Source organism: Urocampus carinirostris, chromosome 8 (assembly GCF_059441175.1).
Source record: "Urocampus carinirostris isolate Australia breed hairy pipefish chromosome 8, RoL_Ucar_1.0, whole genome shotgun sequence".
Lineage (NCBI taxonomy): Eukaryota > Metazoa > Chordata > Actinopteri > Syngnathiformes > Syngnathidae > Urocampus > Urocampus carinirostris.
Genome location: NC_142356.1, coordinates 37,912,319 through 37,939,174, shown reverse-complemented (window position 1 = coordinate 37,939,174; position 26,856 = coordinate 37,912,319). Strand labels below are relative to the sequence as shown.

The 26,856-nt window shown below is 41.7% G+C and overlaps 1 protein-coding gene across 1 annotated transcript in view; it reads right to left on the bottom strand.

Annotated features, from left to right (window-relative positions):
• Positions 1-396: 396 nt before the first annotated feature.
• The window catches only part of maml3 (mastermind-like transcriptional coactivator 3), a 168,990-nt gene continuing 142,530 nt past the window's right edge, over positions 397-26,856 (bottom strand). Inside the window, exons 4-6 of the mRNA XM_088342598.1 lie at positions 14,948-15,217; positions 10,910-10,985; positions 397-4,774 (exon numbers count right to left, since the gene is read on the bottom strand). Coding sequence (XP_088198724.1) covers positions 3,729-4,774; positions 10,910-10,985; positions 14,948-15,217 — 1,392 coding nt within the window. The 3' untranslated portion in view covers positions 397-3,728. The remainder of the gene's footprint in view (positions 4,775-10,909; positions 10,986-14,947; positions 15,218-26,856) is intronic.

Sequence of the window (26,856 nt, the reverse complement as noted above, 5' to 3'; positions counted from 1 at the left end):
CTGTCACAGTGCTCTTGTCTGCTCATTGTACCAAAGCCCTGCCTAGCATAGCGGACTACGAATACAGCCTGATTAACTTTTGGACTGTTTACGTTGCTGCTTGGACTTACTGGATCTCAGAACCTTTCTTCAGTCTATTTGGTATTGCTTATTTGCCTCTGGTGATCTGAATATAGTTGCCCCACTTCACTTTCATGTGAAAAACTGCCCTAACAAAGGACAACCATTTTATTGTACAGGAACTACTGTCACAAAAAGGAGTACACCCCTCACATTTCTGCAGAGATTTCATCATAATGTCTAATTGAACAATACTGAAGAACATTGCTTTGACACAATGAAAGGTAAAGGCTTTCACAGATGAAAATAACAAGACACTGTTTATGATCAGCGAGAACATTCTCTTTATTATGTATGGGAAAAAAAGTTCTGGTAATTCTCTTTTGTTACAATTTCAGAGTTCTGTACAGAAAAGAAAGAGGTAAGCACTGCTCAAGAACAGGTAACTCTCAAACTAGATAAACAAAAAGAGATTTACAATAGAAACTAGTAGTAAGACATTGTCTGAAGTGCAATGGCATAACTCGGATTAAACAGGAAAGAAAAAAAAAACATTCTAAATAAAAATACTTCTCTATTTTTCCCAACAAAGAATAATTCTTTACACAGTAGAGACTGTAATATCTGATGTATTTAAACCTGTAAAAACATATTTACAAATAGCCATTATCTTTTGTATATATATATATTTTTCTCTCAAACACATACTGTATGTCAGCACCAGTAATAAAAACAAAAAACATAAAAGAATAACAATTAGCAATAGGTTTTTTTTCAGTTTTGTTTCTCTTGGTCCCAGAACACAATGATACTTGCAGGAAGTTGGTCTCCCTGAAGAGATTCAACAATGTGAGGATGAACGCAAGACTAAAACTAACACTAACGTGCAAGCGTTTTGCAGATACTTTGCATTGGCTGGGTTTTCATTCGAGCCCACTTGGAGTTGTTTTCAAATCCCGGAAACCAACACTGGAGTTTGAATACTGTTCACAAGAGAGGCTCAAATAAAGACCTAGTATGGATTCTCATTAAAATGCTATCCAAAAAGTTGTCAAACCCCACACAGACTTAAATTCAGAAAACATGAACAAAAACAAAACCACAAGGTCACCCGTTCCTCTAGAGTGATATTTATGTCGGAGAGCTAGATTGTGGAACATCAACATCCTTGAAAACAAATGCATTGATGGTGTTGCTTTACAGGGAGGAAGGCTTTTTGCTATGTCAATTGCAAGCTAGGAGATTTGATAAAAAGAAAGGGCTGAGGGGAAGGATTTTAGTAGAACAGGTTGGAATTTCTTATCTGAAGGCTCATTCTCTTTGCAAGTTTAAAATCCATTTGTGTCCTCTCTCCTTATTTTGAGTGTCTGCTAACCTTACAACTTATTAGCTAGCTGTACAGGGAGACAAGTTGTATTTCTTCACAGTAGGCTTGGATGGGGTGGATGTCCTTTAAGGAGAACATTTCCTTACTAGCTGAAGAAAAGCCACATAGTAGCAAGCGGACGAGACGCTTCGGAAGCAAAGTCAGCATTGCAACAGGAGGACGGAAACGTTTTCACAAAGACGAGCAAAAATGAAATAAGGCGCAGTTTAATTTAAGCAGCCTCGTTGTGAAGAGCAAACATGGCAACCGAGAAAACAACACATAGCGGGCGGTATAGTGTTACGAGATATACGTTTTGATAAAAGAAGTCACTTATGGTGCTTGAATACATTCAGTTCCCAGTGATCGTTTGCCCTCCAGTTGGCTACTGTACGCATGTGATGTGCTTTGTGCCACATGGGCAGGTCGTTCCACGCCACCTATACTTTGACTGTACTCTACCGTACAAAAGTTTGGGGTCACTCAGACAATTTTATGTTTTCCATTGAAAAGGTCACTCTTTCATTTATCGAATATGTGGTCCAATATCTGTGTTCTTTTTCCCATACGAATGTCTTCCTTTTGTTGGTCGGTCTCACATATGGCTTTTTGTTTGCTGCTCTCCCTTGAAGGCCAGCATTTTCACTGTCGCCTCTTCACCTTTCCTCCTCACAAATGTGAAATTTGGGTTTACTTCAAACTCGGTTCCTCAAATCGAGTTAATTGGTCGGTCCCAGGCTTTTATACCCGCAGGCTGGGTTGGGTCAGGCTGGATTTTTTTTTAGACCCGCAAATGTGATGGTCCAGATACTCGACTAGCTCAAAGAAATATCTGTTTTATAGCTTCAACTAAACTTCTTCAGCTATGCTAACATATTTGCACAAGGGTTAAGATCGGGCCTAAAAAAAATCTGACCTAACCTGGCTCGCGAGTATAACACCTATGAAGATACTGCATCTAAAACCAGTTTTCAGCTAAGATAGACAATTTGTAGAGGGCTTATTTCAGATGAATTTAATGCTATCTTCATTTAAAAAAGCAGTGCTGTTCCTTAAAAAAAATTAAGATATTTCTAAGCGACCCCAATTTTTTTACGGTAAAGTACGCTCGCCCTGCCAAGCCTGCCCTCCCATGTAAGCCGCTCGCTTGTCAAAAAAATTGATGGCAAAACGACGGTTTTTCTGTAGAAATAAATCAAAAGGAGAGTGTAAGATGAGGGAATAATTATGTGTGAATGGGGGCGGAGTACACATAGACAACAGGAAATGGGAGAACTGAGAGAGTACTTTGGACTCCCTCCTCAGCTCCTCGCCTGAAGCACCATGCCATGTGGACACAAGCACAGATTAACTGCCGTTTTGAGGGACACTTTTTTCCCCTAAGTCAGTCTGTCGCGTTGGAGAAAGTCGAGCTGGAGCCGAGGATCAACCGTCTGAATACACGGCTTTTATGAAAACACTGGGAAAAGATCGTTCACATCAAAACACATTTTAGTCTCTATATGGGGTTTTGATAATATATGCACAAGACAAAATGATTTCTCCCTGCTCATACACGAGAAGAAACACGTGAATTTGTGAACTCGTTCGACAAACATGCTGTCCACCTGTTGACATTCCAACGAGAGATGGAACGAAGTGTTGGGATTCTTGGAGAAATTGAGTAACCAGTTTTAAATCTTTGGTGCAGTATTTCCATTTTTGTTGAAACGGAAAAAAGGAGTGAGCACCGAAACTCTAATTTGGAGAAACTGGTAGTAGCTTTGTTGCCAAGAATCAGCTGTTTAGAGTGGATAGACACAAAGACCTTGAATAAAGTCATAAATCTAACCTAGACTCGAACCGTTATATATATATAGCCAAAAATCATTTTTGATTTATTTGAACAATAAGTAATGTATTAGGCAAATGCAGATTTTACAAGCTTGTTAAGTTTGTTTGTTTATATTTTGTAAATTTCTTAGTGAGAATGTTGGTCCTTTTTAGTCAGAATTTTCTCAAAATAAGTATTTACTTTGTGAGACAAATAATTTTTTTCCCCCAAATAGATAGTTTGTGTTTTCAATATTACACGTTTCTTAAGTGTACAAGACCGCAAAGAACCCTAACCAGCAGAAGAAATTGTGCACCAGAGACTTAAAACTTAAAAAATGGAAAAGCCATCAAAATCCACTTGATCATTTTTGCATGGCCTGGATGACAGAAAATCACCACAGAAGCCTGTTAACATTGGACTCCAAAAGTCTCTTGAAATGTTAAGTTCATCCAGGAGAAAAAAAGTCATCTCTAATTTTCTTTGAGGTTATTGGCTGGGGAAAAACTCTTCCATCCAACCGTCGCTTGAGTCCAGCTCTGCTCCTGATCCGTCCCCCAGTCCGAAGGCACCTCCACTGGAAGGGCCACCCCCATATCCATAAGCTGACATGTCTTGGTTTGCTGTCCTTTGGTAGCCTTGGGTCTGACTACCAATACCGGGTCCATAAGGTCCAGCTCCCCCCGGGCCTGGCCCGAAACTACCTATTCCTGTCACACCGGGACCCATTACCCCTTGGGTTAATCCCTGGTTCATGACCATGGTCCGAGACTGGTTGGTCCTTGCCTGAGCACCTATGTGAGTGCCCATGGGGCCACCCATACCTGCTGCAGGGTTGCCCACCCTGGGGTCCATCCCCTGACTTGGCCCTTGAAAATGTTGCTTGGCAATGCGAGGGGGCTGACCAGGCTGCATCCCGTAGCCCTGGGCGGAACCAAATCCGACCCTTTCCCTTCCTGCCCCTGTAGTTCTAACAACGCCTGCCCCCATGCCTTGCACACTCTGTCCTTGTTGCTGCGGCCAGCCTCCCCCGACCATCGGCCCGCCAGCGCCTCCTCCTCCCAGCATGCTTTGCAGTCTTTGTGCTTGGGCTTTGGTATTAGTTGGACTTTTGAGTGGTTGCTGGGCCATGGCGTTCAATAACATCCCTTGTCCTCCGTAGCCCCCGGTGCCACTTGCTCCAAGCCCGCCAGGCATACCCCCAACCCCAGGACCGGCGCCCACCTGCCGGCTTTGTCCTCCGACTGCGTTGTGCTGCTGCGGAAGAGCTAGGGAGGCTTGGACACTTTGGCTCTGGTGCTGTTGCTGGTGGATCATCTGGCTCATGGCGGGGTTAAGTCCATAAAGGGAACCCTGGTTCGAACCTTGGGCGCCGTAAGGTAGGCTCATGTCAGCTTGGGGTCCTACAGAACTCCCCTGGCCCTGGACAGCATTCATCTGGACCATCTGTTGTTGGTTCTGCTGCTGGTGTTGGAGAAGGCGTGCAGCCCGGATACTTTGGAGAGCTTGGCTCCTGGATGCCAGATCTTGAGGACCTTGAAATAGAATAGCAGTCAGTACTTGGTAACCACACAATTACATTTACGGCACACACACAATTAGTAGACTGGTGTAAGTCAATCTACTGATGGCCTGTGCCAAAGAGAAACTATAAGTTCTCTTAGCTATAGACTTGGAACCTCAACAATTCTATCATTACTGAGACTCTCCAGGATTTCACAATTGAACTTCAAACAATTCCTGTGAATTCAGGGTGGTATTACAATTTTATCCAATCAATACAACTTTCCAGCAAATGTAACCAAAATCCTCGGGACAAAGCAATAACTTACCACACGATAAGAGTCATCAAATTACGAGTTTAAAGTTTAGTAGACACTTAAAATAAGGAGAGAAGAAATCAATGGATTTTAAACTTGCGAGGAGTACATGGAAGAGCCTAAACCTCAGATAAGAGATTCTAACCTGTTCTAAAGGTTTTCCTTTAGCTCTATATTTTTAGTAAATCTCCTAAGTTACAAAAGCAAATGAACCCTTGAGGTTGTGAAAATCAAAGAACAGCAACATTATTGGTCGATAGTGACAATGATGTCAACGGTTTATAATAGTCACAACAATGAACAACAGTGTGCAATAAAATAAAATAAATGCTTCCTTTGCAATCTCCTTTACAGGTGCCCAATAATAAAGTTGAAAGATCGTAAGTGCAATGTAAAAATAGAATAAAGTACTGTCGAACCTTGTTTTTCTCCGGTTATGTATTATATAAAGAATATTGGCAAAAATATTGCCTAATTTCTCTAGAAGGGCGTCATAAATGTGTCACTGGAGTCTTTTGTATTCAAAGTGAATTCATTAAAGGGAAATAAGAGCGCGCCGTTGTCCTTGGTGCTTTCACGAGAAGAAAATAAAAGAAAAAGCTGCAGTGTATAAAATTTAGCAGAAACGTTGAGGCCGGTAGTCTGAAATTTACGGTTATTCCTCTTGAAACAAGTTAAAATTAAATCCCGCCATGCTTGAAAGTGTTGGAGTAGGTGAGAGTTTCCTTTAAGTAGTGTTCAAAGTGTCAAGGTGTCGGAGCGAGGAAATTGCTTTAAATCCCGTAATAAAGCCACTTCTGACATCATTCCACTAATCCCTTCACCTCGCAGTTTGCCAGTGAGCGAGAACAAAAAGGATCAGAAGCCGCACACTCCATATCCCTCGAGTGAGTACACTTACCCTAATAATATTTGCACGTGTACAAAAAGTGAGTATGATTTCTGCACGATAAGGTGCCCCTTATTAGAAAGCGCACCCCCCAAAACAGTCTTTTCCCATGTCATTTTCATACATAAGGCGCATCGGACTACAAGGTGCATGAAATTGAGACCAGAGTAAGAGTTACAGTGTAACCATTGCAGTCTTTATACACTAACGGCATCGATAATTATCTGAAGTATATTTTGATATGTTCATACACTTTAATATTATTACCACTATTGTGCGAGGAACCTCACCCGTTCGGACGTGAATTTGAGACCTACCCTAGAGTGGGCATACATCTGCACGTAATAAAATCCGTGGTCAAGAAGGCCCCAGGCTTTTTTTCCCCTTTTCCTTCCTGTTGCTCTGTACTTTTTTTCTGTCTTGGGCTCCGGGCTTCCTTTGCCCTGCCCTCACCTTTTTTTTTTGTCTGTGCAAGAGTGAGACCTCGTGATTTGTTCTCTAAATACATCTTCATACCGCTTAACAACAGAGAGTCTTCATTGCCTTGTCAACAGGTACAAACCAGTTCCTGCCTGCACTCGATAAAATGCACTTCGTATCTCTAAAAAAAAATCAATACATTTTGTTTGCAACGGGAATCGAACTCGGACCGCAGCAGTGAAGGGGCCGACACTTTAACACTAGACTGCCAGTAGTACGGATTACATATGAAAATACAGTAGAGCTTATGTCATTATCACAGTAATTCTACTCACTGATTTGTAGAGTGCCTTCTAATAGAGTAAACAGTCTCTCTACTTTTTCACCTGTGTGTCAATAGCGTTTAATATGAGAGCATGTATAGTATTTGGTTGTTTTCTGTTTCTGTTTTCGCAACATTGACGCACAGGTTAAGAATAAACTATGCAAACTGGTGTTTCTGGAGCTGTAAGAAAAAATAGTCTGATACTGAGATCCTCTCTGTTGCTATTTTTGTATGTCGTTTGAACCACACGACTTGGGTTTGAATCACATTGTGTTCAATGGATTGGGCCAGCGATGAGAGATAAAATGCTACTTGCGAAAATTTCCTTAGTGGTGTTTCAATTTCAACAAGCTCAAAATCCAATTTGGTACGTGCGTAGCAGAAGAAACGCTGTTAATGTTCAGTTGAGCTATGCACACATAGCACGTTACCCACTGCGCTGAAGGAAAATACGTCCAAAACGTTGGGTTTACAGTGTTTTTGGTGACATATTTACAAAAGAACTCTGCTAGCACCTTCTTTTGAAACCATTATTCATGAAAGGTCAAAATGAGCTTCAATGATCTTAAGTAACTTAAGTGGGAGGGAGACGAGTTTAAATTAGTATATTTGTTGATATGGACACAGGCGCTGGCATTATCATTATTTCATAAATGTTATCAAATCATCCAATGTCATACAGAGAAACAAAATTTTTGGTCGAGTGCTTGAAATTGTTGCCTTTGATATACAAAATAACTTTGCTTGTATCTTGTCTTTAACTATTATTTAGGACAAAAATGACAGATTTGAAGTAGTATATTTCCATTGATACAGTACAAAGGCTCTGGCATTATTATTATTTCATCAATGTCACACAAAGAAATAAAATGCACTGAAAAATGAACTTTTGTCTGGAGAGCGGGTTTAACGGTTTTGCTGAATTTTGTCTTAAGATATATGGTATGGCTCTCTCTCCAAAAAATCAAAAACAAGAAAATAAAAAGATAAAAATATTTTGCTATCATGGTTCTTTGGGTCAAAAAGGTTCCCGACCCCTGCCATAAATGCATGTGTAGTAACGCACCCCTATAATTACTGTATGCATTCCAATATTATCCACCATATTCTGCAGTATATAAGGCCACCAAGTTATAGGGGGTGCTTTTTGGCCAATTTGAGGTTTTAAGGCGAGCCTTATACAGTGGAACCTCGGTTTTCGAACGCCTCTCAGTTCGAACAAATCGGTTCTCGACCAAAAATTTTGAGAAATTCTTGCTTCGCTTTTCTTTCAAAAAATCGGAGTTCGAACGCCGGTACGCTAGGGGCGATGCTGAGCGGCGTACGAGTGTAGATTGCCCCCACCCCACGTGAAGAACTGTTGTCACGGCAACGCGCACTCCTTCTCTGCTTTCGTTTTTCAAAAGCGGTGAAGGGAGTGTTTTAACTCCTAATTATGCCTCGGAAGAAGGTCGGTGCAAGCAGCAAAGTTGCTACAGGTGAAAAAAGAGGAGTAGTGCGTGCAACTATTGCATTTAAGAAAGAAATAATAGCAAAATATGAAGAAGGTGTGCGAGTTTCCCTTCTTTCAGGAATACAGCATGGCTTTTACAGACAACCGCCAAGGTAAGAAATCCTACTCATAATTCTTTTCTTTATCCTTTAACCGCTCACCACTTGTTGTGTAGACCCGGGTGCTAAATGACGTGTAAACGACCTGATTTTTTTATTTTGACACGTTCATGTTAGCGTAATCTTTCGTACGGAAGATTACGCTAACGCGAACGTACGATTAGCCTGGGTTAGCTTCATGTTTACTTTCGTGGTAAACATTCAGGGTGTTGGAACGGATTAAAACAATTTTGCATTACTTTTAATTGGAAAAAACGACTTCGGTGATCGTACAAATCGGTTTTCGTACAAAGAAATGGAACGGATTATGGTCGAGAACCGAGGTTCCACTGTAGTCCGGAAAATACCATTACTATTGCCCCTTTTCCACAACAGGGTTCGGGCCTTCCTCGCCTCACCTGGCCTTTTTTGGTTTTCCATCATGAAACAGTAACCACTTCTTAGTCCCTGGAAGAGCCGGCCGAAGGGTACTCTGTTGGGGTTCTATGCCTCGGACCGGGGACTTAAAACGTGCTTCTCTGCCGACCACTGATTGGTGCGCTATGTTGGCGAACTGCTGACCAATGATTGTTCAGAAAGGGTAGTAGCGAATAGAAGGTTCAGTCCGTACTCCCCGTCATTTTTAAAATAAAGTCGTGTGTTTGTATTTTGCCGCAACAAACACTATTTTGAAATGATGGCTACCGCTCGAAATTCAGCCCCGGGGTCTTCTGACGAGGTGCTGTGTAACCTTGTTACCGACGCCTTTCGCCTCGCTGTTCCCAAATTAATATGTCTCCCATGACTCTTTATAAAAAACAACCGAAAAGGTACCCGGGGAGAGGGCGGGCGAGGAAGTCCAGAACCGTGTAGTGGGAAAAGGGGCATATTTCAATTTAGTTGGTAGACAAATGAACACCACCAGCCCCTTTCTGCTTCTAACTGTCAGACTTAATATTTTCTCCAATGGCTCCAAAAGCCTTACAATTTGAATTTCCCTCACGGAGGAGGTTTATTTTTTTTTTTATCCCCCCATCATTGTCACACCCGCTCTCTGGCACTTTTGTTGTTTATCTCCACGTTCCAGATCATCTACCTCTTCTTCCTGTTTCTCCACCCTACCCCTACCCCCCCATCACCGCCCATCCTCTCTCCCACTTTACTCCTCTCATCCATCTCTTTGACTTCACGGAAACTCTGGGGGATCCAGGACACACAGGTTGCCTTGGTAACAGGGAGAGCATGAAAAAAAAATCTATCCTAGATAGACACACACGCAACCATAGAGGTGAAAGAAATATAATCTGAATGGCGAAGGGAATATTTGACAGAAACAATCGGCAGGTGGGAGTTTTGGATGAACTGATATTAAAGTGACAGTGTGTATTACATAGCACCTCCTAGTAGCAAAATTAATCTTGTTTTAAAAGTGAACAAATATACCTTAGTCAAAAGTACAGTTATACCTTTTTATACAAGCACCTCTGCACTAGAAAATTCCAATACGGCTTGCATGCTTCAGTGGAGACCTGATCCCGGGCACTTGGTTATACCTAGAGCAGGGGTCTCCAACCTTGTGCCCGTGGGCACCCTCCGGGGGCATCTGAAGTAGCCGCGGAGCTGTTCTGATAATAGCTCACCAGTGCTGGGTCATTAAGATTTTCTAGTAAAATGTCCTTTTTTGTAGTTGACTGAGTCTTTTCTCTTCTTTTTCTCTTTTATTTTCTTTCTCTTTCTTTTTATCTTCCTCTCTTTCTCTATCTTTTCCTTCATTCTTTATCCCTTTCTTTCTTTTTCTTTATCCCTTTCTTTCTTTTTCTCTTAAAGTACTTTCTTTTTTTCTTTCCTTTTTTTCTTCCTCTCTTTCCCTTTCTCCCTTACACTCCCTTCTCTCATTGTTTCTCCCTTTTCTTTCTCTTTCTCTCAGTGTCTGACATTATCTTTCTCATTGTCTTTCTCTCCTTTCCCCACTATAGCTCTCTTTCTTTCTTTCTTTCTTTCTTTCTTTCTTTCTTTCTTTCTTTCTTTCTTTCTTTCTTTCTTTCTTTCTTTCTTTCTTTCTTTCTTTCTTTCTTTCTTTACTCTTTCTTATTTCTATTTCCAGTAATCAACCTGGTAAAAATATAGTGACAATGTAGTAAGTAGTACGAATTAAGTTATTATTTTAGGAATGTATATCAAACTGGGGGCCCTTTGCACTAATAAGTGGAGAAAGTAGCCTGACACCCGGAAAAGGTTGAAGACCCCTGAACTAGAGAGTACCTGAATTGCGCAGCAATTTTAAGACAAAATTCAACAAGACTGACATATCTGGTCTCCAGACAAAAGTTAATTCTTCAGGGCATTTCATTTAGCTGCGTGACGTTTGATGATTTATTCAAATTTATGAAATTATTATCATACCATAGCCATTGTCCCATACCAGTGTAAATATACTACTTAAAATTTGTCTTTTTTGCCCTAAATAATAGTTTGAAAACAAGTAGCGAGCAAAATTATTTTTTAAAAATGTCAACGCAACAATTTCAAGCATTTACAAGCACTCAAACAAAAATCAAGCGCTTTTCAAACCTTGAAAACACAAGATTAAAATTCAAACCCTGCACAGTACATGTTGCGAACTCACCTTGATACTGACTGACTTGAGGGAAGGGAGTCCTCTGGCCTTGGCCCATCTGTCTTGGGAGATGTTGCTGCTGGAGCTATGCAAACACAAGCATGCGTGGACATCAATACAACTGAATATAGGACACAATAAAAACAGTCTAATTCAAAAGAAAAATGCATTGAGTATGTGGCCTAGGAAATCATTAAAGCTATGAGACTTTCTATATATGCATTAGTTTACGGGTATATTCGAACAGACAGTAGAACGGTATTAGTATGTGGTATCGCCATCAATGACTACCCAAGATTTTGGTATCGGTATCACTCTAAAAAATAGGGTATTGAACATCACAACTTAAAATTGAATACTGAAGGAGATTTTGCTGTTAGTAAAGTGCCACCCAAAAAAATTGCACCACCCAATTTCAAGTTATTCTATTTTTTATAGTTAAATACAATAATAAAAAAAAGTGCATTTCATGATAAATGAATGGAAGAAAACATTGCTATTTTCAATATTACTATTCTTATCTAAGTAATAAAATATTCATAAAATGAGAAAGTGACAAGTTTAAAGCTTAGTAGACACACAAAATAGGGAGAGAAGAAATCGATGGATTTTGAATATGCAAGGAGAGCAGAATCCCTCAGATAAGAAATTCCAACCTGTTTTAAAAACCCTTTCTTTTTTAAAATCTCCTAGGGTACAGAGGCAGTTTTGCACCTAAAAGATGTGGAATTCCAAGGGCAGCAACATGATTGGCTGATAGTGACAATGATAAAAACAGTGCATAGTAGTCAAAAAAAACAACTGAAATCTCCTTTGCAGGTGTCCTATAATAAAAACAGAATAAACGTATCAAAAAGAAATATGTGTAATCTGCGTTATTAGATAAGATTCCTCACATTAAGGATTACATTTTTTTTTACAGAAAATATGATATAAATGTAGTAAAATAAAAAATAAGAATATTGATCAGAGCAAAATGTTCTGCCATAGAAGATGTGAATTTCATTTTACAATGCAGTTTAGTTTATTTGTCATCAGGCACTTTATTAGACAGCTAATAGTTCTTCAGTATGTCATTTTATGACAGGCAGGATATTGAACAGCTAGAGTTCCTGAATTGGAGCAGCGTATTTAGTGAAATTGTCTTGAAAAGTTGAATTTTCTGAGTATGATGTTTGTGTTTTTGCAGTTTATGGACTAAATCAATTAGGAATCACCTGCAGTAAAACGTTGTGAATGTCTCGGCACCGTCTTGAGAGATATGAATAAATGCAAAAAAGCAGGACGAGGGGAAAAAACTCTGTATCTGATATCTGATGATGAATCGGACATTAAAGGACATACAACAAATAGACTGTAAATTGGATTTTGGTATTCCTAGTTAACGTTGTCAAAAATGATCTTAATTGTGGCCCACACATATTTAACAATGTGGTACCGTGCTTAAAAAAAGTAGTATGATCAGATAATATTTAAAGCCTTTTCACATGTCATCTATATCCCTGGTGGTCTAGTTGATAAAATTGGGCGCTCTCGCCGCCGCGATCCGGGTTCGATTCCTGTTGCTTCCGTTGTTGTGAAAATGTATACGTATTATAAATAGCGTTTATTAAGTCAATGAAGACCTCCCAATGTGCTTCACACTTACCGATTCACACACACTCACATATCGATAGAACCCTCAGCCATGCAAGGCAACTACCTGCTATCAGGGCATTAGGGATTCAGTGTCTTGCCCAAGGACACGACAACATATAACACAGAGGAGCCGGGAATCGAACCTGCAACCTCTTGGTCCCAGGACGAGCGCTCTACCTCAACAATCATATCTGATTGATCCATCAGTGCTCAAATACGCTTGATAAACCACCGTGAAACCTTATGTATAACACACACCCAAACTTTACGATTTATTTTTCAATTCAAAAAAGTGTAAAATAAATAAATACGTTATAAGCAAAAAAATATGGGAACTTTTTTTTTTTCTGTGCGGCCCTGGTACCAAACGACCCACGGCCCAGTGGTTGCGGACCACTGGTCTAACGTGAGAGGCAATAGAGTTGTGCGAAGAGGAGGTAAGCTGCTGCTGAAATGTGGACCACAAACATAAGGAAAGAGGAACACTGATGGGTCATTCCTGCTATTCGGTGCCATCTGAATCCCAGTCACATCAAACGGTATCCATGTAAAAATGGCCTTATACTTATGTTTCAAAGATCTTCTTGTATGCTTAACTGCCTTCTGGGACACACTGATATTTATGCAGGATGAATTACTTTTTAATGAATGACTCTGATTGTAGTACAAGTACACTAAATTGCATTGTTCCCAGTCATGTTTAATTGACTTCTGTTACAGATATAAGTGAGAAAATTCTAATAAATTCATGGTTTTTCATCATATCTGTATTGCCTTAATTATATCGTTCCTCGCCTAATGTTAATTTCAGTCTTTAGTGAATTTTTCATATTTAAAATCCAGCGTGAACTGTCCCCCCTGTTAGTCTGATAAGAGTTCTATAGAAAACATCTGCTGGTTATCATTTCAGTCACAGGACTCTCTGATGTAAAAATATTTTGGGAGGGAAAACAGTAAATACCACTCTTTAATCAACCCTTTTTCAATGTTTTATGATTTACTGATGAGGAAAAGCATAAACACGCCTGCCCCCTTACGCTTATTTATAGTGGTAGAGTAACCAATATTGTTTTGTAATTTTCATAACACCAGTAATAAGCATGTGAAAAATCTTTCACAGTAATCATCGTGTACTGTATTAACTTATTTTTCATCACATTAGTAGTATTGGCTAACTTAAGCCTAAAATGCCCCCTGAATTCTGTCCCCCTGTTACTTCATATTATCAAACTGAACATGTCCATCCATCCATCCATTATCTGCACTGCTTATCCTCAGTACTGTCGCGGGGGTGCCAGAGCCCATCCCAGCCGTCTTCGGGCAGTGGGCAGGGGACACCCTGAACTGTTTGCCAGCCAGTCGCAGGGCACACAGGGACAGACAATTCGCACACGCATTCACACCTAGGGACAATTTGGACCGGCCAATTAACCTGCCACGCATGTTTTTGGAATGTGGGAGGAAACCGGAGTGCCCGGAGGAAACCCACGCAAGCACGGGGAGAACATGCAAACTCCACACAGGAGGTTCGATCTCATGACTTCAGAACCACTGTGCCCCCGTGCTGCCCTCGAACATGTCTTCATTCAATATATTGCTTGTTTATGAATATTTTTTAAATATCCTTGCAGGGTGAAATTAAAGACATTGGAGCTCTTGGAAAATGTAAATATTACTGTGACTGTGCATTCAAAACAGTTATCAATAAAAATGAGGATGTTCCATAACAGAGTGGACATTCGGCCTATGTCGTGTGTGAAGTGAATTATTGTTATGGTATTATATCCTGAGCTGGACCAATACACTTCTGTTGCAGTTCGAAAGTCCCTCTTTCGTACGAAATGTTGAAATCATTGAATATTTTGCATTTTTTGATGCTGAACTGGTACCCAATGGTTAGAGTGACCCTGGTATTGTTAGACTGTAATTACTAATTGCTGCGAATACATATGAAACTATTAATTGGAAAAAAGACTCTGTAGACGAGACGCTTAACCTCAATGGCATGTTCCCCCCGGACTGTGATTTACAGCAAGTACATCTGTATGTTTTTGCGGATCCGATTGAAAAGCAACATGGTGGGTGGTGACTTCAGAGTCCAGGACTGTTTATTACTTTATTCACTCAAATAGAGAGAGGTAAAAAGAATACAGCACATTATCACAGCAGGTGGCGAGCAATGAACAACCTGAACGTTAGCTTGCGCACATGCTGAAGAGATGAAAAGGACACGGTGAAGAGGCTAATTAGACATGCGAGCAAACAACTGCAGGGAACATCAAGGGGATGAGCTGCTATTATTTGTGGACAAAGGGATATTATGTGCAAACGAACAAACAGGATGGGACCGACGGATGATGACCTACTCATTGGCAGGTAGAGCAGACGCAGAACCGACGAGAGCCTCACCTGTTCAGCCAGTAGTTGCTGTTGCTGCTGCTGCTGCCGTTGCTCTCTGAAAAGTTGTTGTTTTTGCTGCTCCATCATGTGCATCTTTACCCTCTTCTCCTGTTCCATGGCCATCATGTGTTTCATCATGGCCGCCTGCTGCTGGTTGCCCACATAGCCCGGAGGGGGGCCTGACCCCTGGTTGGGTCCAACCCCTGAGGCCACGCCACCGGCAGGATGCAGGGACGGGATGGCGCCGGGCGGACGGGATATTCCCACTACACCTTGCTCCTGGAGAAACATCAAGGACAGACAGCAAATATTGTCACTTTCGTTGAGAGCATGAATTTGAATATGCAAAGTGCTCATTATAGCGTCTACTTCTTTTTAGGAATGAACATATTGGTGTCGTGCCAATAGCAGCCTTTTTAAGGTATTAGCACATCTGCAAACTACTGTATTCAATACGTTTTGCTAGTTTGGTTCTGTGTGTGCAAAATCAATGTAAAAAAAAAACAAGAAAAAATATCTCTGGTACCCTGTGACTCAAAGATAGACATGAACTACGAAGGCTAGTCGTGCACCACATCAAGTCCGCCCTGGACCCCTCTCAGTTTGCATATCTGTCAAACCGCTACACCGACGACACCATCTCTATTGCTCTCCACTCAGCACTCACCAACCTCCAGTCCAAAAACCCCCATGTCAGAATACTGTTCATTGACTTTAGCTCAGCGTTTAATACTATAATCCCACAGCAGATCAACCGCAAACTTGATCGGCTAGGACTCAACACCTCCCTTAGTAAAGGGCTGCTCCACTTCCTCACAGGGAGACCAAAGGCAGTTTGAGTCGGCAGCAACACCTCAAGCACCTTCATAATGAACACGGGGTTCCCCTCAGAGTTCCGTGCTTAGCGCCAATCCCCCCCCCCCTTTCTCTGCTGACCCACGACAGCACCTCAACATCCAGCTCCAACTGTTTTATTAAGATATCTGAAGACGCAACTGCAGTGGTTCTCATTACCAACGGCGACGAGACAACTAGCTTGGCCCACATGGGGACCATTTACTATGTGGATTTCTTCAAGTTTGACATCTTGACTTGGGGGAGCCGATGGTCAAGTTGTCCTCATGTTGAGGTTTTTGAGCTTTTCCTTGCCCTAGTGTAGGTTTTAGTTTAGAGGATGGTGTAATGATAGTTTGTAGTTTACAATAGTATGTGATCTGTGCAGCCCTTTGAGACTCCTTGTGGTAAAAGGCTATACAAATAAACATGACTTGACGAAGAGAAGAAAAAGAAGATATGGACGCATAAAAAGGCTTTAGCTACTAATGATGTGTTTTTCGCAAACAAAACGGCTCTACGAGCTGGCTCTGAGGTCAACAAGGATAATCTGCCCCCCTTTAAAATGGAGCCAGCTCCTTTCAAATCTCTTTCTTTTTCTCAATCTTTTTTTTTCTTTTTCTATCATTCAATCTTTTTCTCTCTTTCCTCCCTTTCTCTTTTTCTATCCTTCACTATCTTTGATGGTGTTTTTTCTCTCGTTCTCTGCCTATTTTCTCTCTGTCTTGGCCTCCTTTTCTCTCTCTCCTTTGTGCTCTCTCTCTTTCTCACTTCCTTTTTTGTATTTTTCTCTCTTTGGTTGGCTCTCTCTTTGCCTTTCACTTTTTTTCCCTCTCTTTGTATTCCTCTCTCCTTTCCCCCTCCCCTTTCTCACTCTTTTTCTTCCCTGTTTTCTCTCTTATTTTCAGTCTTTTTTATCTCTCCCTTTTCTATACATTTGTCTCTTTTTGTCTCCATCTCCACTTTCATCTATTTTTGTCTTTCTTTATATATTTCTTGTCATCTTTCTTTTTCTCTTTTTGCAACTTTTATCTTTCACTCTTTTTACTCCTTTCTCTCTTTCTTCCCCACCTGTTTTCTCTCTCTTCCTCATGTTCACTCTCTGTCTCTCTTTCTTGACTCTATCTTCCCCACTTCTTCTCGTACACTTGAAGCTTCTAATATGAGTGGCGTTATGTATGTGTTGTTTGCTTAGTTTAAACAATTTGAAGGTTGAAATTAAGTTATGGTTTACTGGGCTATTATAACATAGCAGCATAATACAGATTCAAAATGAAGGAATTTGGTGCAAAATGTTTCATTATAAGTGGTAATATATCTTTAAAAACAAATAATCTTAACCATTTGAGAGGCTCTTTTCAGCACCAAAATAGATGAACGACCAAAAACATGAAAAGAAATTGAAATCTATGCATAAGAAAATACAAAACAAAAAGATGTTAGAAAATATGTTTCTATTGATTGCTTTTTAAAGGTACTGTATTAATAATTTTTCACTTTAATTTGTTGTATTTTTAGACTACGAAGTCAAACTTAAAAAACAAGGTTCTGTGAGTAAAGAATTGTATATTTTATCAAGTATCAATAGTTTTTTTAATTCACCAATTACAAACCTCAAACTATGGTAATGATACGTTTTCTTCAATTTGTTGTATTTTATTGACTCTTAAAAGTCAAATTATACTCTAAAAAAAACATTCCGTCAGTAGATTATTGTATATTTTTATAAGCAGGTAGGCGCCTTGCATGGCTGACTCCCTATTGGTGTGTGAGTGTGTGTGTGGGTAGGTAAGTGTGAAGCACATTGTAAAGCACTTTGGGAGGTCTTCATTGACTTGAAAAAGCGCTATAGAAATGCAGACCATTTACCATTTACCCAAAAGGGCCGGGATCCGCATCACTAATCAGCACAGTGTTTTTTGACTCAACGGGGACGAAAAGGAAGAAGATGCGCGGTTATCCTAGCGCCTCGTCAAGTGCTTTCCAGCGCACGATACCCCAAAACCTAAGAAAAGCATCCAGAAGATGCTCCAACAGAGATGCAGAGAACAGGAGTCGTTCCAAGGGCCGACCAACAGGTGGCAGTAGTGACCTTTACACATCTGTATCGTGTGTACGTGCGTGTCATTGGTCTCCAAGCAGATGGCTCAATCATGACTGCTCTGATCTACGATTGTGCCGTCTCGCCCCCCCACACACACGAGCCTTCTTTTCCACGTCACTCCAAACACCATTAGAAAAAATCAATTCCATTTTGGAGGGACACACGCACGCACGCACGCACGCACGCACGCGGCGCGGCGTCAAAAGGAAGTGAATTGCACGTCAAAAAGGCTCTCAAAGCGCGTGAGCGAGGAGAGGCCGAGACGAGGGAGAACATGGAGGGGGAGCAAAGCAAAAGAAAGCAACAGTTGCTGCGGCAAGGAGCGGCAGATGGCTCTTGGATCAGAAGCCAGGGTGGCCGTGCCCCATCGCACTTTCCCACATTTGGCAGACACTCGGCACAAAAATGGAGCGCTTCCATGGAAAATCTTCCCGTCACTCGTTTACTTGCCACTGTGTTCAAAGTGAGGATTGGGAATCATCTCAGATTGCACACCTGTCAATTCATAGCTATTTGATGCCAGGGCCGTAGCCAGACCACCCCCCCAATTCAAGCACCTCCAAGAATTGTAGCATTTTCCTTAATAAAGGAAAGGACAGGCTTAAACATGATGAAAAAACAATGCAGCGTCAAAAATACTCTACTGCCAAGGATTTCAAGCACCTGTGCATACCTTCTTCATATGATAGATAGTTCATATATTTTTGATTGTTATTCAAATCAATACTGTTTTTTTGAGGAATAAAGTTTCTTTTTAACAGCTAAGAGTCGCTAAGTAATACACCTTGTCCCTTTGACAACAGGATGACAGATAATTCCTCGAGGTGACCATCATCTAATGTCAAGTCAAGTCATGTTTATTTGTATAGCCCAGACGTCAGGAACCTTTTTGACCCAAAGAGGCATTAAAGCAAAACATTTTTGAAAAGAAATTGAGAGAGCCACATCATATATTTTCAGACAAAATTGAAAAAACTGCCAAACACGCTCTCTAGATAAAAGCTAATTCTTCAGCACATTTTATTTCACTGTGTGTCATTTGATGATTTAATCAAACGTATGAAATGATAATAATGCCAAATCCTGTGTCCCAAATCAATGTAAATATGCCATTTACAATTTGTCTTCCGCCTTCAGTTAAGAGTGTTGAGGCAATTTTTTTCCATTAAATTTGTCCTTAGAAACGGTTTCAAAACAATGTGCATGCAAAGTTCTTTTGTAAAAATGTCACAAATGACAAGCATATCGTCATATTCACTTTCATTGTAGACTGCACTGAGCGAGAAAGAGAGAAGGAAGTGCCTTGCGCTGTGAGCAGGGATCCGCCCACCTGTACTGCCCACCCAATCAAAGTTGTTTGCCAGCGTTTTTATTTATCAGTTGAAATGGTTTCTTATCGAACTTCTGCATTAAGCTGCTTCAGCTTTATATGGACTTGACTTTGGAACGCCACAGAGAAATGTGCAATAGTTACATTTTATTTCGGGGCCATATGTACTCATGAAAAGAGCCATATATGGTTCCCTACCCCTGGTATAGCCCTTAATTACAAGGATTAGTTACAAATGTATTATTCATGGCAAAGTTGGCACCAGTACATTCTTCAATGTTGTCATCCCAGTTCTTTTTTGGTCTTCCTCTCGTGCTGCCCCCTTGGACTGTGCCCTGGAGAACCATCTTGGCCACTTATAATGATCTCTTCACGTGACCATACCACTGAGGTTTCCGTCCGCGCACAGTTGAGAACAGTTTTATTGTGTTGCGCACCGATTCGTTTGTTACGAGGGCTAAGTAGCTGATGCTTACAAGTTTTCTGTAGCATTGCATCTCCATGACCAGGATTTTCTTATCCAGTTTTCCTTGACGTTGTCAGCCCAGTTCTTTTCGGTCTTCCTCTCCTTCTGCCCACCCTGTACTGCCATGGAGAATTATCTTGGTCAGTCCTGTTGATCTTGTGACATAAACATACCACTGAAGTTTCCGTCTGCACACAACACTTCTTTGTAGGCACCAATTCGTTTGTCACATGGGCTAAGTAGCTGATGCTTACAAGTTTCCTGTAGCATTGCATCTCCATGACCTGGATTTTCTTATCCAGCTTTGCTGTGAGAGTCCAGCGTCTTTGATTTTACCGCTATGTCCCTCCATTTTACGTCTGGCAAGTCCGGCTGCGGTTTGAGCTATCCTGGCCATGATTCCTGGTTCTGACCCCTCTTCTGATATGACAGCTCCAAGATATTTCAATTAAATCATATCTATATGATATCATATCTATTTTTTTAATGATTTAAGCTTTTTTTATGTAACCACTAGAAGGCACTAAATAATGCACAAATACACAATATCCCTTTAACAGAAACAGGTCAGTTCCTACTGGGGCTGTCAAGTTGCCAGTTTGTTACAAGATACTAAGAAAGGATGCGTTGGGAGAGAAAGCTGGCGAGGGCTGGTTGTATGCGTGTGCATGCATTTATTCAAGGCACGTGCTAACAGTGCTTATTTAAGAAATGCATGTGAAATCGGCGGCTCTTTGCACTAATCAGTGACAAAGAAGTCACTCTCAGCTTCACAAAGGTTGACATATTTCAACCTGCAGCCCGTTTTTCTCTTGCGCTTCCCTCAGCGTTGTCTCGCGGGCCGGATTCAATCCCTTAGCGGGCCTGATTTTGCCCGCGGGCCGCCTGTTTGACACCCGTGCCAAAAAGGGTACAGGAGCAGCATTTCAATTAACTAGGCAAATCCAAAATCTTAGATTGTTATTTTATAAGTATTTAGTAATGGGCATACTAGTGCGATTCATGGTTGTTGGGACACTTGAGTTTGAGGGCACAAACTGATGGTGGGAAGTTCTTCTAAACCAGGGGTTGGCAACCCTAAATGTTGAAAGAGCCATACAGATTAGACTAAAAAAACAACAACATATGTTTGGAGTCGCAGAAATTAAAAGCTTTGCTTGAACAGGCTACTTCCGCCCATGACACGCAGTACAAATTTCTCAAAAAACATGACACTTAGAGGGCAGTTAACAAATATACCAGTGATCTCCAACCCTTTTCAAGCGTGGAGCTACTATTTGCTACTTATAAGTGCAAAAGGCACCCGGTTTGATATACATTTTGAAATAATAACTTATCTTGTACTACTTACTATGTTGTTACCATCTTGTTACCAGGTTATTTATTGCAAGTAGAAAAAATAAAGAGGAAAAAAGACAAAGAAAGAAAGAGAAAGAAAAATAAAGATGAACAGAGAGAGAGAGAAAAAGACAGCGTGAAAGAGAGAGGGGAGAGAGAAAGAAAAGGGAGAAAGAAAAAGCAAAAAAGGAAAGACACAGAGTGAAAGAAAGAGAGACAGAGCGAAAGAAGAGAAAGGGAATAAGTGAGAGAAAGAGAGGAAGAGAAAGAAACAGAGAAAGAAAAAGAAAAGAGAAAAAGAGAAAGAAATGAGAAAGAGCGATAGAAAGTTAGATTTCAAAGCATGCAATCGTAGCAAAAAATAGAAACTAGCAACTATGTTATGACTGTTGACTGAGTTGCAAGAAAAACAATGTAAATCCGTTTTCACCCTGTTTCTGTTCTTGTGGGAGTAAGCCTCCAAAGAAAACGGTGCTTTCAGGGCTCGCCTGTGCAACCCCAAAACTGCATGGTCCTCTCAACTAGCAGAGTCTGTGTAGACAAATGTGGGCTTTTACAAAGATGGAGGAACAACATCCTTTCCATTCAAGTGTGTGACGTTTGTCAACAACTAATACTGCTAGCTAATGGGGATCTACGCTAACACGGCAGCTGTGTTTGTCTTTTGGCTTTGACTTGAGAGTAATTCAGTGTAGTACAATTGATGATGAGCTGGCAGAAATTCACCCAGCCTAGTAGCCGAGGAAAATTGCAGAAACTTGAGGAGTTTAAATGAAATGTTTCACCATCTGCACTGTGAATCCTGATTATCTGTATGTTTTCTCTCTCTCGCTCTCTCTTTCACTCTCTCGCCCTTTTGTTCTCTCTTGCTTGGCCTCACGTTATTTGGTCACTTACTTTCTGGCTCTAATTTTCCCCCCACACATTGTGCCACTTGTTCTGATTACCCTCCAATCACACCTCTCCCTCTGAACTATCACGTTCGAAGCACTCTTGTCCCAGATTTTTATCATTCCAGTGTACCAAACTCTTGCCTGCACTTCCAGACCACGAGGACTGCCAAAGGAACTCTAGGACTGTCGCCCTCGCTATTTGGACTCACTGGAACCCCGGCCCCTTGCCTGCATCTTCAACCACGATTATCGCCTGGCTACTTGACGTGCTATGTACCAAAGCCTGCGCGAATAAACAACCTCCATTTTCTATACTACCCAGTGTTTCAGCATTTTTCCTTGGCACCACCCCAAGCGGGTTCCTGACAAATATCAATCATTAAAAAAAACTAAAAAAATCTGAGGAGTCATTTGGGTTGTGAGCCATATGAGCCAGTTTTCTATATAGAGCTGTCCTTTTGGGTGCAACCAGTAGGGGGAGGTGACGCTTCACATGACAACTCCATAATAACGAGCCAACAGAGCAGGCGTGTTGGCGTCCTTTTCATGCATTCACGCATTTTTTTTTTTACATTTTTCTTCATATATTGCGTTGTCGAATGAGTCAGCCTGCCAAGAAACAAGGCAATGGCAATCATTTCAAGCATTTTCAAGCACTTTACCCAAAATTCAAGCATTTTCCTGCCCTTGACAAAGCAACACTAACACTCAAGCATTTTCAACGATTTAAACCTTGTACGAACCCTGCTTATTGTGGGTAAACACAGAGCACTGGCTCCTCCCAAGGATGTGTACTGAGCCCCCTGCTTTTCACCTTCTACACCTCCGACTGCTCACCGACCCACCTCACAAACACAATTGTTAAGTACGCCGACGATTCTACCATGGTCGGCCTCATCTCTGAAGGGGACAAGGCGACGGGATGAGGTGGAGTCACTGACAAGGTGGTGTTCGAAAAACCATCTCATACTGAACACCACAAAAACAAAAGAACTCATACTGGACTTCAGGAGGAAAGGCAGGAACCCAACACCACTCATTATAAAAGGAGACTGTGTAGAGAGAGTCCACTCTTTCAAATTCCTGGTTGTGCACATGTCCGATGACCTCTCCTGGTCTTCAAACACCAGAGCGGTGGTGGGGAAGGCCCAGCAGCGACTCCATTTCCTGAGAGTGCTCAGGAAAAATCATCTGAAACAGCAGCCGCTGGTGACCTTTTACAGAGCCACAGTGAAAAGCATTCTGACATACTGCATTACGGTGTGGCATGCTGGGTGCACGGCAGCAGACAGGAAAACACTTCAGAGGGTCATCAACACAGACCAGAGAATCGTTGGTTGCTCCCTGGCCAGTCTGGTGGACATTGCCTTCTCTCGCTACCTCAGCAGAGCAGAAAATCTCATCAAGGACTTTTCTCACCCCGGCCACCACCTCTTTAACCAGCTGCCTTCCGGCAGACGATACAGGTCACACAAAACAAAAACAAAAGGACTCAGAGACAGTCTCTTCCCCAGAGCCATTACCACCCTTAACACACACCACACAAAAAACTGAAACTATGGCAAACGCACTACCTCATACAGATTCATGCCTATGCTCACTTTGCACAATGTTGCCTATTTTTGCACTACCGCATATTGCACAAATACGATCCCAAAACTGTATGTAACATCCTACATGACCACACTTTCTTGTGTAAATATTGTGTCAATTATAACCTTTATCTTCTTGGTTCATTTATATTGTGTAAATTATAACCTTATCTTCTTTGTTCCTTTATCTTCTTTGTTTTCTTTTATTCTCACTGTTAAATGTGAAACTGGAGTGCCAAGTCCAATTTGGTTGTCACAATATGTTGAACCCATTTTGTAACAATGACAATAAAGATATAGTATATTCTATTCTAAAAAGACTATTTTGATTTCTGAGCATTAACAAAAATCAGCAGGCAGAAGACAAGATGTCATTTTCAGGAAATGCTGATTTGATCAAAGCTGGAAAGGAAAGAATGTCCTTTTAGAAAAATAGAAGATGGAGAGACGGAGGGGAATGATATCATTGGCGCCCACTGAGTGCTTGCGGCGAGCCGATGAAAGCGCCGCCCTAAGAGGGACCAGGTGCTACGGCAAATCACCATGGAAACGGTCGCCACGGAAACCTTAAAGACACAGTCGAGGGTCCGAAACGTATTTCAGCCTGGGGACGGTAGCGGCATTGGGGGACATGCCGTATTGAAGGAAGCAAATGAGAGACTGATGTGTTTGAATGGAATCAAATAATGGCGGCTGCGAAAGGTACACTCGAGCTCCATTTCAGAGCCGTGGCAGGTAGACCTTTCTCTGCCTTTTCTGCGTATCCAAGACATTCTTCTTCAGTGAAGATCCTCCTCGATACCATTTTCCGACAGGGAATGCATATGCACGTATATATCGATGAGCGGCCCGCTTAAACCCCGACATCACAACGAAAGGAAACATGTGTTTTGTGTGGGGAGTGTGCGGTTGCCTCGCACACAAAGTGAGTATTGGAGTCGTTTCCGGCCAGGATTGCCGGATTAGTGTCATTACGCGGCTGATAGCGGAGGTAGAAAAGGACTCCTGAGTGTCCATCTTCACATTTCTGTTTACTTGCCTCGCTCGGCCTCGTTAGGGAAGACAACAAGCCTTCTTTTCAATTTAATCCTTTGTTGTCTTGCAAAACGTCATGTCTTGAATCTCATTTTCCCCCTCCTCCAACACTCTTAGTCCTCCCTTCCTCTTTGATTATGTTAGGAATTGAATATTAAAATGTATCGTTTACCAAATTGTTCGAATTAGTTATCTGACTCCATTAACCAAACACCTCCTAACAATGCATGCTCGTTTCTTTTTGGGTAAAGACGGACAAGAATAGCCGACATTTTCACACCGGGGCAGATTTATTTTCTTAAAGTATTTAACTAAGTGAATTCCATCGAATTATCCGAATTAGCGGCGCTCGTGGCTTCGTCGAGCCTCCTCTCTCGACCGTCCCTCTCGTTTTCCGATCTTCTGAAGTCCTTCCCTCGACCCACGTCTCTCCCAAGCTGGCGTGTTGGCTCCTCCCATGGGCAGGCCAAAAACGCCCATGTGTCTCCACCTCGTCGCCTCAATGTCTGTCATGGTCAAAACATCCCTGCGCGTTTCAACGTCATCGGGGCTTTGTTCTCCAAACATCCCCTGACATCTGCGTCAAAATTCTGTTATCAAAATTCTCCAGCCAAAACACTCCGCACTTGGAACGGCGCGACATGAAGCCCACTCGGTGAATGTCTTTTGCATTAAATGTAATTTATATTTGATCGTATAAAATATAAAATCTTTCAATTAGAATATTTGGCCGGATTGATCCGAATATCTGTATTATCAGTACTTATTGTCCCTGGATCGATACCTCACCCCTCCACTAATTTCCTCAAAGCGCCTCTTCTGTATACAGATAGCGCAGCCCTCTCTCTCTCTCTCTTTCCCTTTTTGAACGGACACGACCTGTATCCGATCTCTTTAAGTCCGTCTGAACAGCACACGACTGCTTTTTTCACACCAGAGCCAGGCCACTTTCATATGTGGTCCTAAATCCGATACATATCTGATCTTTTGGAATGTGACTTCCGTGTGAACGGTCGAGACCCATTCGTGTGACCTGCACGTCATCGATAGGCGGTAAATTCAGGATTCTGCCTTTAACTATGCGGGGGAAGCGGAGAAAGAGGGGAAACAGTTGTAATAGAAATATTTCTGTTGATTTCTTATACTGTTCAAGTTTGAATTAATGCCTAAAATCTATGCTTCTTCTTACTCCTTTCTGAATATGTTTTGTTTTCTAATACTTCGTCTTGTGGTTTATGTAGCTACCTCATTTTTCTCTCTCCATTTGTACATGTTTTCATTTCCCGATTTTTTTTGGACAATGATCAGGAAACCTTGCGCTGCTTGAGATGCATATTCAGAATAGGTCACGAACCAGGTCAGGAAACAGGAATGGAGGACCCAATAGCGTAACGTACTCACAGTTTATTAGGGAGAGGAGGAATGTGCGCACACTCGATCCGGGGATCGATGGTCGCAGAAGTGGATTGAAATCCGAACAAAAGAGCGGTCAAAATCAAACAGATCAGGCCAAAAATAAAACAGGATCAAACACCGCCAAATTCACCGACCTAGGCATTTCGCAGGAGTCTTGCAGACGCTCTGATAACTAACGGCTCAAAGGACCGTGTTTAAGTACTCCCAAGGAGCAATTTGTCAATGCGTTTCAGCCGGTGTCCATGGGCGGGGCCAATTGGGCGCCGTGGCAACCGTGACAGAAGCTGGCGCCACACGGCTGGGACCAATTGGGTGCCATGGCAACCGTGACAGAATAAATAAATGACAACAACAACAAATATATACTGACTCAAGACAGAGGTTTAGTTAATCAACGATCATGACATTTCGTAGCAAAAAGTATCGGTATAGATCGATACTACCATGAATTGACTCGGATCGATACTAAAACTCCCGGTATCGCCGCCCCTAATTTTGGCTCTATCTTGATTTCCACTGAGCCGGTATCAGTTTGTCGGGCCACTACACTTTTTCTGCTTGTGCTTCCGTTAACCCCATGGCGACAAGTCATCGTATATATCATTTTCCTGCCAGTTTGCATGACCGCATTGAGGTTGATCGAGCGTCCTCATTTTGATCACTCTTCCCCCCTTCTCTTTCTCTTTTCTTTGTCTCCTTCCGTCGCTTCCTCTGTAAATGTGTCTCTGCCTCTGTCATAGACCCCTCATTACACCTTCTCCTCCCATCCTCTCTTTTCCCGCCCTCTCCCTCTCTCTCTCTCCAGAGAAGCCATTAGGTGCAGCTGTGAGGCTATCACTCTTTTGCTCTCTCCTTCTCTTTTTCTCTCTTTGGCTGTGGTCTCAGGGCAATAGCTTCCCCCCTCCTTCCC